The sequence below is a fragment of the Phalaenopsis equestris genome, unplaced genomic scaffold (assembly GCF_001263595.1).
Source record: "Phalaenopsis equestris unplaced genomic scaffold, ASM126359v1 Scaffold000228, whole genome shotgun sequence".
Taxonomy (NCBI): domain Eukaryota; kingdom Viridiplantae; phylum Streptophyta; class Magnoliopsida; order Asparagales; family Orchidaceae; genus Phalaenopsis; species Phalaenopsis equestris.
Window position 1 is genome coordinate 124,916 of NW_018164670.1, and position 15,863 is coordinate 140,778.

The following is a 15,863-nucleotide window of genomic DNA, read 5'->3' on the forward strand; positions in this document are numbered from 1 at the left end:
CCCATATTATAGCCACAGATGTTTCGGTTTCATCTAAACTATCTGGTTTTCATGCCATAAGTGAATTTTACCTTCTTGATTTCATTATTAGGCAAATTCAGAACTATTGTAGCCATAGGGATAGCTCTTAAACAAGTTAAATATAGTTGCCAGCAAACTTGGAAGCTGTTAAAATTACCAGCAAGGTTCCACAGCTTCTTTTCGGTTGCAGCAGCAAGAATGGAATTCATAATATGTGCAGCCAAACAAACAGATGGAGCTAACAACTTAACATCAAAAGACTGTAATTTCATCTAGAAACGTCTCCTTCTTCTAGATTCTGTCAGATTAGTAGGGATATTTTCGGCCCCAGAAAGCCAAACAGAATATTCTACAAAACCCTTCTCCCAATTCTGTATTCTCAGTGTCTTTTCGTTTCACATGTTTCCTGCTTTTATAGATTCACTAGGTTAAAATATGAAGAACAAGAACCAAAACCGACATTGCTATAGCTGATGAAAAGACCTTTAGGAAACATAAAATTAACTCTTAACAAACTGAGTTGCAGAGTTCTCAAGTTTGTATTGCAGACAACAGAGACCTCTTACCAATTTCACTTTTTTATTGGTGTTAAAGGCTAGTTTATTTTATATCGGGAAGGTCTTCATATTATTGCCATTCTTGTTGGTAGCTTGATGGATTATTAATGATCTCCTCATCAGGAAAAACATAATTTGTCTTAAGTTGGTCGTTTTTAGAGCATGTTGGGATTAGTAAAGGTTGTGGTGGTTACAGCATGCTGCAGATATTTTCCTAGTTTGAAATGTTGTGCTTCACAATTCACAATTTATGAACGTGTGGTAAATAATGTTTATTGGGCCCTGCTGTTATTACACTGGGAAACAGACGTTTTAATTTTCTTAGTGAAGCGTGTACATCATGGCACGGTGGCTCGCTGGTTTAGGGAGTTTCGTGAACTCATAAATAATGTTGGGTAGGATTTAAAATGGTGGTTCAAATTTTAGATTTAAGCTGGGTTTGCATGCAAAAGCTAAAGCTGGTTTGGGGACTTTGCATGCAATGGAGCTAGCCAATATTGTATGGATTTGTGAGTGGTTTAAAAAGTATCTTCTATGTTTCTTAAGACTATTGGATACTAGTTGAGTTGGTGGAGTGTTGATTTAGAGTTTATGGTGGGATGATGAGGCTTGTAGGGTGGTTTGGTGGTAGGAGATTCAAGACTAGCTTTATTTAGGCTGATTTGGTTTAGCTCTTTAGGGAATAGATTTAGGGTCTGAGTGGGCCAGGTTTTTGCTTGCTTTGCTTTTCAGACCTCCACCACAATTCTATTTGGAGAATTGCTTTCTTGCTACTTTTGGAAATTTTTGTGATAGAAAACCCTTTTTTCCTTGAGCTGTTAAAGTGTGGTGGCTGTCAGAAAGGTGCAGTTTGACTTTTTGAAAATAAAATAAATTTATAATAACCATCACAGTTTTTTGAAAAGAAGTTTCTTCTGCAGCAGCTTCATAGCTGTTTCTTCGAATAACTGCAGCTGCCCCAAACAGGATCTTAATAGAAGCCAAATTAAATTAAATGGATGTGAAGTGTTAGTTTAGGATATGCAATTATGATTTGGAGCCTATATGTTTATTTAGAGCGGGCTATGATTTTGTGTAATGATAGTTGAGGATAAAATAGAAGTGTAGGGGCTAGTTTAGTGGTTATTTTGTGGTGTAAGGGATTTGGTGAAATGTAAAAGTAATCAGGTTAGTAAGCATCTTGTTTATTGGTGGATAGATTGCATTTGTTGAGACCAGCTGAAGAAAGATGATATATGGCCAGTGGCTGTAGTGAGGCTTCCAAGCCACTTACATGCAAGGCTGGGGCTTAGAAGAAAGGTGAGAGCTATTAGGAATGCTGGATTTATAGAGAAGATGTTCCCTTTTGAGTGAAAGAAGAGTTCTTTTAGAGGAGGATAAATATTAAAGCTTCCACTAAGACGCTTCGAAAGAGAGGGGGCCACTAAGCACAAAGAGGTCTCAAACTCCAAATGTTGCTAGGATCTAAAAACTATTTTTTCATTCAGTTATACTCCTTTTATAGCCTCATATAATTCAATCATAAATCAAATGATTCTGGTGGGAAATTCTTGTGGAGGTGGAAGTTAACGAACAAAAAGAAGAATATCAAATATTTATGATAAAATTCATTCCACCAATGTATAGGCACCACTTTCACTCTCCTTATAGAAACTCTTTTACAACCCTCACATGCTTACATTATTAAAATAAAAAATATATATATTTTCTCAAAAGCTAAATATAAGCTAAAAGTTAAACATCCATTTTGAAGATTATTTGGGCTTGGGCCCAGCTTATAATCTTTTATAAGGCATTTTAATATCGAGCCTCCTTCCTTGGGCTTCCACATTATTTTGTTGGGCTTATTCTTATCCCTCTCATGGTTCCTAGACCTTGAGCTTTATTTTCTTGATGTTTTACATGATTTCTATTAAGTTGTTATTTTATAAGATTTATAGTTCCTAGTTATGTACAAATCTTTTGAACAAACTACGAATGATTGCTTATTTAGTTCTAATTAAATAGGTTTATTAGTTGTCTCAAAGTTGGAGAAATGAATAAAAAACATTGTCAATTGAGCTTGATTATAGCTTGTGGGTATTTTGTAATGATGGAGGGAAGATTTGAAAATGATTAGGTTGTAAAATCATTGGCTTTCCTGTACATTTCTGTATGACCCACTTCCATTTTTTCAACTTCTAGTTGGAATTAGATAGCAAATCCCTTTATTGAAAGTAAAATGTTCTTCTTCATTTCCTTCTAGACGCCCTATGATGGCCATTTTTTAGTTATGTTATATGGAATTACACTCATTCACAATTACAATATTTGTTACCTTTGATCTAGTAGTTTTTGATATTTTATTTATCCGCCCAATTAATTAGATGTTTGTGCATCATATTATGTTATTTTTCTTATTCAAATCATCTTGTTTTATAATGAAAAGATTATAAGTTTTCACTAAATTAATTAATTAAGATTTAATTTGAGCTTTGTAAAGGTAAAAAAGTAAACATTAAATATCCCTAAATATTTTAGGAAAATTTGAAGTTTTTTTGTTATTCTTCATAATTCAAGGGTGAGTCTAGTTAAAAATGTATTGACTACAGTCGGAGATGATTTGGTCAAAAGAGCATGATCATAATAAGATAATCTAGTTAAAAGAGTGACAATATTAAGGATTGACTTGGCTAAAAAGTGGATCAGTCCAAAGTATTATCTAGTCAAACGAGTGTCATTAGAAAGGTACAATATAATAAGAAAGCTATGATCATATCAAGAAGAGATTAGGTCAAAAGTGTATGACCAGTTTAAGAAGATTCTTATTCAAAAGAGTATGATTAAGAGGATAGAAAAGAAAATAAAAAGAGTACATGACTGTATTGAGGATAAATTCAACCAAATGATAAGGCTAAGCACAAAAAAAAAAAAAAAAAAAAAAAAAAAGAAGCTAGAAGTGCATAGTTAAGTTAGAAGTTAGGAAATCAATTAAGATATATGCATTTATCAGATGAAAATCTGCTGGATTAGAATTGTCTCTAAGGTGTCTTGAAGAATATTATGACATGCATGCATCATTTTGGGCTAAAAGAAGCTATGATAAAGTTTCTTAAAATGTTTTGCAGGCCATTCTAAGAAGTTTATTCTCTTATTAATTACTTTATCAATAGTAATAAACTAATTAGTGTGCTAAAAAAGTGATCAATAAAGCTTGATTAGTCAATTTATATTTGTACTTGTAGCATAAAGTCATTCAATAAATTTCTTTTCGATGTCATCATCTATTAAGGCTCATAGAGCAGTGTTTAATCTTATATTGGATAGGTGGAAAATGCCTTGATGTTGAGGTAAGATGTGGTTGGCCATCACTCGTGAACTTTTTTTTGAATTAAAATGTCTTTGACCATTGGTATTGAATTCAACTTTGATCTTCTTTTTTTTACACCTTCCTTAAAAAGTGGTACAATGCTAATAGTTCAATATGTGTGGTTGAATCCCAATTTATCCGGGAGACATACCCAATGAATAAAGCTTTAGAGAAACTGAAGAGAGAGAGAGAGAGAGGAAGAGCAGTAGCGTAGTATTGTATAGTAAATTTTCCTGTCCGTTATTCATGGGAAAGACCCTTTATTTATAGGACGAGTTTAATTAAAATTACATATTATACACCTACGATACATAAACGTGGTGGGGTTACCTTTGTCCGTACATAAGTGATGCTCATGCGGCTCTTAAGTGGTTTACATGGTCGTCGAATCGAGCTGTTTCTAATCGGCCTATCTTCAATTTGGGCGCCTTTAAACAGGAAATCTGCTAAGTTGGACGACCATTTGGCTGAGTGGTAGCTGGGCTGAGCGGTCATCTATTCAGGCAACCATTCAGTTAAAGGGGGCGGGGTTGCAGGGTCAGTTGATGCTTCCTCTGCCCTCGGTGATAAAGAGGTATGCTTGTTTAATCGAAAAGCAACGAACCTATCAGATCAGATATGCTCGATCTTGGCCGTCTTTGGTGGGCCCAACGAAGCCATGCTATTCTCCTCGTATTCTAAGGGATGTTTTTGTGTGCTGACGCATTTTTGATGCACATATTAAAGTTTCTCAATTTTTTTGCTTCTTGACTGCGACAACTGTGATAAGGACAAGAAAATCTAAAATTTGAATCAAATTCCTGTATTCATGACTATTTAACACACCCTAATTTAGTAATTCTTGATTTCAGTGCAGAGTTGTTATATAGATGGGGGTTGATACTTATCTTCCGAGCGTTCATTTTAGTTTGCCTTCCAAATCTTTAATGACAGTGGGTATGGAGGATGGAAAACTGTCTGAATCTATCATCAAAGCTCGACTCTCCATAGTCTGGGTCTTGAGGAAGAGAGCGAGGCAAAGCTTAAAGAACGATCGACCCAAGGAGCATGCCATCAATGAGAAGTAAACCCTCAACCTTGTGGTAGAGGTTGGGTTTTCTAATTCAAACTTCGATTGCTCCGTGGGGAGTTCTCTGATGGAAAGGGGCAGCTTTCCGGTGAAAACATGTCGCGTAAATGAAGGCAACCTTCTGGATGATGATCGCACTGGTCAGGATGCCTTTCCTCCCGCTTTTCTAGCCTCAGGGGAAGGTCATAACTAAGAATCGACGCTGGATCCATTGCCTCAGGTGGTTCAGATGACGGGAGATTAGGGGATTACTCCTGGTCCCTTGGCAGTGGGTGTCCCTCCCCCCTTTCCTCAACCTCCTCCAGTGGGAAAGGACACCGGGGGGAAATGTTCTCGTTTACAACCTCAAAGATGCTTCTGGCCAGTGGGAACAATCGGCTGAATGTGGATTCGTTTTTTGGTGAGGTCTCCATGCCCCCACTCCCTGTTTCGAGGGAAGTCTCTGGTGCTGTGACAGTTGCAGCTACCGAGATTGTTGGGGATTGCATGCATTCTGAAGAGCTGCTTTATGACAACTCGACTGGTTTGGTGGGGGCATCCGACATCCCTGCGCCGTCTGGCTCGGTCCTGAATTTGCTCTAACGAGGATTCATCGTCTTTGAGGGCTGAGCTAGCTGTCATATGAGAGGAATTGTCATCTTTGAGGACTGAGCTAGTTGTTGTCCGGTAGGAGGTTGCGCTTTTCCGGGTGTATTTTGAAATTGATAGGGTAGATAAGATTAAGACGGGGAGAGTTGATATTCAATCGTTTGTCCCAACTCGGATATGTCCTGGCTAAGGCAACGATTGATATTTTTGTAAAATTTTTCCTTTTCGGACGAACATTGAGTACACACTGTATTGTCAATTAATGTATGCATATTATTAAAATTTTAATTGATAAGCTTGTTCTGATTTAACGTTTTTCCTGCGTTTTAGTGTGGCAAAAATACTGCCCAGTCCCTATGGCGCTTCGATTCTGTTTATACACTAATTTATGATCACATTTAATCTTATAAAACCTTGAGTTTGTTGTGCTATGAAAAAACTGCTTATGTGCTGAGGTTCTCTAGCACGATAAATTTCACTAAATGTACCGAGCATGGTAATATAAAACTATTGACATTACAAATAGCTTAAAGCAAAGCTCTCAAAGAAAGTTATTCTGGGCTTCCAAGTGTAAGTGCTCATCTTTATTGCTAGTCTGGCTTTTGGGTACTTGGTTAATGAATTTTGATTCATGATGGGGAGGTGTATATGATACATCAGGTAAGACATATAGAAAATTTCCTAACCCATGGTACAATTATTGATCGATAGAGTAACACATACACACATTCATACTGTTGAATCCAAATATGTCCTGTGAGTGCCCAAGGGATAGAGCTCGACGACCAAGGAAGAGAGAGATTTGCCCCATTGAGGGGTGTTTCCGGGCTCTTTGGTCCCTTTTATTACACTTAGCGTAAGGGTTATATGTTGTAAGAAGGGGAGAGTTCCCTTTACATGGTTGTCAGCGTTCAATTTTTTTTTTTTTGGTTAGGCAATCTTTGCCCTATGGTCGGTCGGACCTCAGTTTTTGCTCTGTCGAGTGATCTTGGCGCCGTGATTGGTAGCTTCAATTCTTTCCATGCGGCCAGACGATTTTGGCACCACAGTTTGTCGACATTCAATTTTTTGCTCAGTCAGGTGACCTTTGGTGCTAGTTTGCCGGTCTTCAGTTTCTGCTCAGCCGGGCAATCTCGGCGTTGTGGCTGACAGTCTTCAATTGTTTCTATGGGGTCGGCGATTTTGGCGCTATTGTCTGTGAGTCTTCAGTTTTTGCTCAACAGAGCGAATTTGGTGTTGCGACTGGTGGACTTGGATTCCTTCTGTGCGGCCATACAATCTTGGTGCCATGGACTGCAAGTCTTCAGTTTCTGTTTAGTCGGGCGATCTTGGCATCGTGGCTAGCATTCTTTAATTTTTTACATGCAACCGACGATCTTGCCACCATGGTCTGTCGGTCTTTAGTTTTTCTCAGTCGGGCGATTTTGGCGCTGTGGCTGGCAATCTTAGTTTTCTGATTCTTATCTTCACCTGAAAGTTTCGATTGTTTGTTGGTTTCTCATATTTATTTTTGTTGTTTGTGTTTGCTCAGTACTAGGCGAGAATCTTAAATTGTTAATAGTGGCAAGGGAAAGAAACTTGTATTCTTAATTTTTTTGAAGGTTACACAAGTGGTTTTATGGAAAGAATTTCTTGAGGTCGTCCCCGCTCCAAGTTCGTGGAATCTCGTTTCCTGTGTCTTTATTTTGTTCGCTCCAGGCCCTACTTGGCGGTCGATGATGTAGGGCACGCTTCTTGTTTAGGCCAGCTTTCTTGCTTCCTGTGCTTGCGCTGCTGGGTTTGCCTTCTTCAGCATCAGGTCTTCGGGGCGAAAACCTTCTCCCGTACATGTTTGTTGTAGTAGCGAGCGGATCTCATCTTGTCCTCTTCGTCGCAGGGTCGATTGTGTTCGAGCCTCCTCTAAGAGGTCAAGCGCAGGCATCGTTCCCTCGTCGTTCGCTTTAAGCCAATTTGAGAGATCATTTTCTTTGAATGTTGTGGCTGCGAGGACTCTTTGACTGTGATGATTATACTTTACTGGCAGCATGACTTCTATCCCATGCAAGAGCATGAGCGGTGTCTGTCTGGTTGCGGTTGACGGGGTTGATTGGGCGGCCCATTGTACGGACGGGTGGACCTTCGCCAACTACCCTTTGCACCTTCTTTTTTCTTTCATAAGATAAGGATGATTTTGTTGGCTATCTCTGCCTGACCGTTGGTTCTCGGATGATGGACCGAGGCTAATTTGAGGTTTATCCCTTGGTCATCGTAGAAATTCTAGGTCTTTTTATCCGCAAATTGTGTACCCTTAGTTGTGAAGATCACCAACGGTAGACCGTATCTGCATATTAAGTCGGTCCAAATAAAGTTTTGGAGAACATCTGCGATGATTTGGGTGAGAGTTTTGACCTCGATCTATTTGGAAAAGTAGTCTAATGCCACCACTAGGAGGAAGCGCCTCTATCCTTTGGAGGGTGGGAAAGGTTCCAGGATGCCTAGCCCCAAATGACGAAGGACCACGGGATAGTGAGTGGTTATAATTTGTGGGTTGGTTGGTGTTGTAGCGAACTGTATTTCTGGCATTACTTACACCATCAGGATTGTGCTTCATCATCCTTGAATAGTGTCTGTTAGAAGTAACTTTGTCGCTTGATACGATGTGCAAATTTCTTCCCCTCATAATGGCTGTTATATTCCCTAGAGTGAATATCCCGCAAGATGTCCTCAACCTCGTTCTCGTTGACGCACCATAGATAGGTCGATGTTGTTGTTTTTCGGAAGTAAATCTCCTCAGATTCATGATCTCCTCTGTGATGTCTTTCGTTTCTAAGTACTTGACGTATGGGTCTATCTAGCTTTTGGCTTGCTCATTCTCAACCACCATAGCCTCAGATTCTTCCTTGACTAGCCAGTGGAGAACCTACGATTCCCCATTCTTCAAGCGAACACATCAGGATAATAAACCGACTACTTGGTTTTCCTCTTTGTCGATGTGCTCGATCCGGAATTGCTCGAATTTTCGTATTTTCCTTTTTGCCTTGTGGTATTTTGTCATCATCTCATTTCTAGCTTTGAACTCTCTGTTTATCTAGTTCACTACTGGCTGCGAGTCTGATCTTGCAACTAGGGTCTGGGCACCCATGTCGTAGGCGAGCCATAGGCCGACGATTAGGGCTTTGTATTCCGTTTGGTTGTTTGTGACTTTGAATTCTATGGCCACTAAGAGGTACACATGCTCTCCTGCGGGCCTAATCAGGACGAGCCCAAGTTCGACTCCGGTTCTATTTGACTCCTCGTCCACGTGCAGTGTCTACTCCTGTAATACGTCTTAGTTTCCTATTGTTGCATTTCCCTATCTCGAGAAGTCCACCAGGAAATTTGCGATCGCTTGGGTTTTTATTGTCGTGCGAGGGGTGTAAGTGATGTTGAACTCACTTAGTTCAACTCCCCATTTGAGCAGTCGATTCGAATGTTCCGGCTGAGTGAGCACAAATTTCAGCAGTTGTTCTATAATCACACGGATGGGATGCGTTTGCAAATAAGGTCGTAACCTGCGAGCTGACACAATTAAAGAGAATGTTAGTTTCGACATAATCAGATACCCGATCTTCACTCTTCTGAGCATGCAGCTAGTGTAGTAGACTGAGAATTGCTTCTCTGCTTCTTCTCGGACCAATACAGAGCTAATTGACTCGACATCTACTCCCAAGTATGAGAGAGCTCTTTGTTTGACAGGGCCGTGGAGGAATGACGACGAAGCTAAAAAATCCTTAAGGGTTTGGAAAGCATATTGACACTCGTCTATCCATTGAAAACTTCCAGCCTTTTGGAGTGTGACACATTTGTTGTCGGACCTTGAGATGAACGGATTCAGGGCTGCGATCTAATCACGGTTAGTTTTTGGACTTCTCGATTGTTCCTTGGGGGTGGCATGTTGAGTAGTGCCTGGATTTTATCAGGTTTTGCCTTTATGCTCTCAGGGGTTAAGAGTAAACCCAAAAAAATTGCAGTTGAGGCGTTGAACGTGCATTTTAAGGGTTTTAGCCTCATGTCAAATTTTTGTAGTGTTCGGAAAGTTTCTTACAAGTCCTTCACATGTTTCTCGGTCGTTCAACTTTTTACAATGATATCGTCGACGTATCCCTGGATGTTTTTTCCTCTTTGCTCTTTAAAAATTATATTCATCAATCGTTGGTATGTGAGTCCAGCATTTTTGAAGCCAAAAAACATTATATTATAACAAAAATCCCTTCGAGTGTGATGAATGCAGTCTTCTTGGCGTCTTCCGGGTGCATTTTGATATTTTGGTATCCTGAAAAGACGTCCAAAAAGCTCGTGACAGAGTATCTCTTAGCCGCATCGACGAGGGTATCTATTTTCGGTAGCGGGTGGCAATCCTTCGGGCAGGCGACATTTTGGTTAGTGAAGTCGACGCACATTCACCGCTTCCCGTTGGCCTTCTGGACCATGACTATATTCAAAAACAGGTGGGATACAGTACGTCTCGGATGTATCCTGCCTCTTGCAACTTCAACACCTCCTTCTTGATGGGTTCAACTAGTGCACTTAACCGAGTTCCTCGCCTTCTTCCTGATCGGGCTAACCGTTGGGCTCATGTTCAATCTGTGGCAGACGACATATGCTGGTATTCGGGGCATGTCGACAGTGGGCCAGGAGAAGATGTCGCGGTAATCTCGAAGTGTTCGGATCAATAGCTCTCGTGCCCTATATCAAACTCATCACTTATTAGGAAAGACTTATCCGGCTGGGATCTCCTGGGTGATTTCAGTGGTCTCGAGCTCGCCTTTCGTTTGGTTTTGCAGATTGAGCGGCCTCCTGCCAATGCTCCCAACTGCCCGGAGATAGCAAACCTTAAACTGATCTAGATCCCCTTTGGTCGTGATCACCTCTTCTTCCCCTGGGAATTTCACGACAACATGATAGGTGGATACTACAGCCCCTGAAGTGGTTTAGTTGTGGTTGAACGAAAATGACATTGTAGGTTGAGGACGAATCCACTATCCAGGAAGTCTTTTGTTTCTGTGAACTGCTTGTCTTTCTCACCCCACGTGATTGCTAGTGGCATTACGCCTGGTGCCTCCTTTGTCAGAAAAACCAAAGAGTGGGTCGGTCGCCATCAACAGCCGATCGGCCCTAAGGTTAATTTTGTCGAACACTAACTTGAACTGGATGTTCACGGAGCTACCAGTGTCGAAGAGGATACTTCAAACTTGGAAGTTATCAATGATCCGAGTGATGACTATAGGCTTGTTGTACAGGTCTCTTAGTTGGGGTAGGTCATCGTCTGTGAATGTAATGGGAAGTTAGGCTTCTCTTTTTCGTAGCAACGTGTGGCTGCATAGTTCGCCATACCTGTCCCTCTTTTGGGAGTTTTGCCGCGTGGTCTAGGTTCCTCTGAGGATGGTCGGGACTAGCCCAGTGGCATGGACCACGCTCTTCTGGACTTGCTTGGGTGGGGATTCTGGCGCGGTCTCTCATGCCTCTGTCCCGAGTGACTGGAGTTACATGCTTTTTTGACTTCTCCACCAATGCTACCTCTTCGATTGCATCTTGCCAGGTATTCATGTGGGCTCTAACCCTCAGGCCACTTCCTTCTCTTGGGATATTCTGCGCTCATCTTCTTGTTGTTAGCATGACTCTACACTCACCTTATTTTTTATAATGTTGGATACCAATTTATCCGGGAGACATATCCATGGAATAGAGCATTAGAGAAATTGAAGAGAGAGAGAGAGAGAGAGAGAGAGAGAGAGAGCAATATCATACTATTGTATCGTAAATTTGACTGTTCTTTATTCATGGGAGAGACCCTCGATTTATAGGATGAGTTTATTTACAATTACATACTATATCCCTACGACGTATAAACACGGCAGGGGTACCTTTGTCCTCTTAAGTGGTCTATTTGGTAGTCAGATGGTGCTGTTTCTAGCCGACCTATCTTCAATATGGGCGTCTGCAAGCAGAAAATCTACTAAGTTGGACGACCATTTGGCCGGGCGGCACCGGACTGGGCGGCCATTCAGTTAAACGGGACGCGGCTGCTGGTTCAGTTGTAGCAAAGGCTTCTGATTAGTAGGGAAGGCACCATTAGAGTCGGGAATAATACAAAAACTCTGAATCGAGGTGTCCAGGAAAAGTTCAATTAAGATCTAAACTTCTAATCCATAAGGGAAATTATTAGATTTTGTTGCTAGAAAGAGTAGAAGGGGATAGAAAGCTAAATAGAGCTTTTATCTTGGTCATAAACTGTAAATTAAATGTTTGATTAGGAAGATCGGTATATATGCTTTATTGCAAGGATGTAACCGGCAACAAGCGTGGATTGGAGAGAGAAAAAAAAACGTGGACAGTTATCCACAGCTCAATGAAGAATTGTTCTTATCCGCCATGCTCAAGTTTCTGGTACAGATCGAAACATGGTTCTCTCTCTTAATCAGTAGATAGTGAAAGCCCTGATATTTTAGTGCATTTTAAAATAAGCAGCAAATTCTTCAGTTTTTAATCTTGTGCCACCTGTCCAACCATCATTGCACACTCCCCCAAATCTAGGGTTTGCATGGCATGCCTAGTTTTAGGCAATTATTTTGCATGAAAAACAAAAGCTCCTACGACAAACATGAAGAGTTTCTATGTTTATCGTATAGCATCTGTCATCCCAGATCATAAACATGAAGTCTTAAATTTTCTTTCTATGATCTTTACATAGCTGAAACCCATAATTCAGTTCTGCTCATGGAGAGTTACTAATTATTTTTCTCATTTTTTTTTCTTTTTCATGTTATGTTTTCTCATGCATGCATGCAAGCTTCAACGCTCTAGGATGATCATTTCATAGCAGAACTTGTGTTTTTCAGGTTAGTAACAGAACAGATCTTGTTTCATCTCCACAACTATACAAGCTTGTATTTGTGCATTTAAGATTATTTGTACTAAGCGTGTTGATATAAATTTGGAGTTCAGTGGCCAATCTCTTCTTTTTTCAATTGAAGAATCATGTATGATCTTTTTTCTTTCTAATGAATTCACAGCATAGTTGTGATCAAGTTCTACAATATAGAAGGCATTTTATCTCTGAAAAGAGAACACATAATGAAAGCAAAAGTTGTTTGGAATCGATTAGATAATGAAATTCTACTACCAGAATAAACTATCAATACATATTCACCAGATTTATTCATTGTTCATGAAATGATACCTAATACATCTATGCTTTATGCAGAATGTGTGGCGTACACAGCAGTAACAAACAAAAGAATTGAAGCATAAACTATCTAGAATTTCCTTCTTTAGCTATCATTCTTGCTCCTCTCACGTTCTAATTGCTCCAAAACTATATACAGCTGCAGCCCAAGTTTCAGAATGGCGCCAAGTTGGTTAAACTCGGTTTCAGCTGCGGAGAACAGAGCGCCTGATAGAAGTAATCCTGGTTTAAAGATAAATCAAAGGTCCCCATCGTCATGGTTGCCGATCCTGTACCTACAGCATCCAGTTCATCCAGATTCAAGTCAAGGAACCAGTCATGATTATCCTCCTCCTTAGGCCTTTGTTCCGTCCCTTTAAAGCTAAACGCACTCCCACTTGCCGTCCGCAAACCAGGCAAGCCTAGATCATCAAACTCCGGCAAAGAGTCGTCCACATCCGACTCCGGCGTTCTAAAGCTTTCCGAACCAGTATCCTCCACGGCCCCCATGGAATCCATCGTCTCTTCAAACGATGGAGATTCCATGACGTTCTGCTGCATTTTCTCCCACGCATTCTTCTTATTATAAAGCCTGCAGAGCACCCACTCGTCCAACTGCAAGATGAAGGAGCAAAGCATTAGGTACCATAATGAGACACTTTATATGAATATATTATGTTATAGGAAGATCTACAAACATACCCTGAGGCTGCCTTTCTTGTTGGCTGATCGGTTTGTTTCAGCAAGGCGGTATTCATGCATGATCCAATCCGTCTTGGCACCTCTTGGAGCCTTGCCTGAGTAAAACACTAAAGCCTTCTTGATGCCGAGAGGCCGGTTAATTCCCTTCGGCAACACCGGCTTGTCTGCTCCGGTGGCCTTCCAGTATCCCTGGCCGGCTGCTCTATTTGGCCTGGAGCCGTTGGGGTACTTTCGGTCCCTAGGAGTGAAGAAGTACCATTCTTTCTGCCCAAACAGCGCTTTTTCTGCAACACAAAACCCCAAAAAGCCAATTTTGTTATAGCCGGTATAAAACCAGAGAAAGAAGAGAGAGATTGATCCGTGAAATTCACGGGGGTACCTGGAAGTTCCCAGGGGTCGAACTTGTACAGATCGACCTCGGCTATGATGGGAACTGGGAGGCGTTGGTGGGCGGCCTTGCGGCAGAGGTAGTGGACGACGAGCTCCTCGTCGGTGGGGTGGAAGCGGAAGCCAGGCGGCAGGTTGAGCTCAGCCTCGGCATCGCGTCTGCGGCCCATAGCGGAAAAGAATGGCCGGCTCTTTCTGTTCTCTTCTCGTATAGATTGTTGTCGTCTAGGATTTAGGTTTCTTGGGAGGGGAAGAGGAGAGGTTGGGTGAATAAATAAACATGGGGGATTTGGACGCACGTGGGTGGTGGCGGTGGGCTGGTGGCTCCGGGAACCTTCGTGGATAATGGCTTATTAGGGGGGCGAAAGGGTGGGGAGTGGGGCCGGTCAAAACTGGGGACGGCTGGCGAGCTGTAGAGGCAATTGGTCAAAGTGGATTGAAGAGATAAAGGTGTGCAGACGAAGTTGAGATGGAATGAGGTGTGCACGAGCACTGCTAGTTATATGCGGTTGGTAGTAATTGAGTCTCGGATTTTGGTGCAGGTGTCTGCTTAGTGTGTGTGGTGTTACTTGTTAGGCAAGAAAAATCTGCCACCTAAGCGAGGAACAAATATTAGATCATGAGTTTTAATATATTAAGCATCTTAATGGTCAGGTGCCACTTGTAAAGTATCCTCACCGTAATATTATTATTATTACAATGTGTTTGCATACTGGCATTGTGTTTATTCTAAGCTTTAGGGTGACTATAAAAAATGGACCGGTCATAAGGAAATTGTTAGAAGTTACATTGAATTAGAAAAAAATTAATTAGGTTTCTTAATTATTAATATAAATTAAGGACAAAATTATTCTAGATTTGCAGCTCAAATGTTTCAATATTTAAAGAATTGCAAGAAATTGGTATGGAGGTGTCATAAATCCAAGTGTTTCTCTCCATTTGAAATCTCAAATCAAGATTTCCGGTTAAGTTTGTTTAGTCAAATCTTTATTAGTAATTAAAAATTTTATAAAAGTAGTTGAATAAAAACTGGGTTAATGTAGAATTGAGATCAACATTTTCAATTATGATTCTCATGAGAAGGCTACTTGTACTACTCGTGTAGCACAAACAATTGTGCCACCGTTTTGAATGTTAGCATCAATCATTTTCTAAGTTTTGTTAGATGTTTGAGAGGGAATTTATGATGTTGGGTGACAAGGGGTTGTCATTTTGATTTTTTTGAGATGAGAGATTAGGTTGATGATTTTTATATATTGATGATTAGATGTTAAACAACGGTCAATGGAGATATTAGCTTTATTATTCTATTGCTTGGGTGGGTTATCAACCACTTTGGAAGGCAAGCTTCGAATGTTGAGGCCAAAAGGACATGAGAATTTGGTCATTCATAAATGTTGGTTAGTGTTTAAAGTGAAACCTATGAAACCACACAATGGTGGGTGGGGGTGTACGAAATTGACCCGATAAGCAACTTGACTTGAACCCTAATAAGAAATAATTGAGTTTGGATTGACCCAATTATATTTTTGATAGGATTCAGGTCGATTTGTTAATTTGAAAGTTAAAATTGAATCAAATTTGATATGCTAAGCTAAAATTGACAAATTTGACTCATACTTCACTCAAAATTGAACCTAATTTGACTCGAATAGTTGTTATGCATATATGAAATATATTACATGGGTTGGGTTCGAGCTGGTATAGTTGTAGGAAGGTTAGGTTCGGGTTAAATTTTTTGACCCGTTTAATATTGTGCCGGGTTTAGGTCAATTTGTTTTGGGTTCGGTCAATTTAGGGTCAGACTTAAACTTAACCCACAAACCCTATTAGACACCCGTAATGTTAGGTGGTAAATTGATTCTTCTTCTAACATAGAGGAGATTAACTGACTATGAAAACTAGGGTTAGTGTTAGTAACTGCTATGCATTTTGCATTGATCATTAGCAAACCTCAGACAATAAATAATCAACAAAAAAATTTTGGAAGTATGAGGTAGCGGACAA

The 15,863-nt window shown here is 40.4% G+C and overlaps 1 protein-coding gene across 1 annotated transcript; it reads right to left on the reverse strand.

Annotated features, from left to right (window-relative positions):
* Nucleotides 1-12,730: 12,730 nt before the first annotated feature.
* Nucleotides 12,731-14,495, reverse strand: LOC110023725 (NAC domain-containing protein 68-like). The gene is made up of 3 exons (XM_020723271.1): nt 13,849-14,495; nt 13,470-13,753; nt 12,731-13,382 (listed from the first exon to the last, which is right to left on the reverse strand). The coding sequence occupies exons 1-3, from the start codon at nt 14,024-14,026 to the stop codon at nt 12,942-12,944; spliced, it is 903 nt and encodes a 300-aa protein (XP_020578930.1). The 5' UTR covers nt 14,027-14,495; the 3' UTR covers nt 12,731-12,941.
* Nucleotides 14,496-15,863: the final 1,368 nt, after the last annotated feature.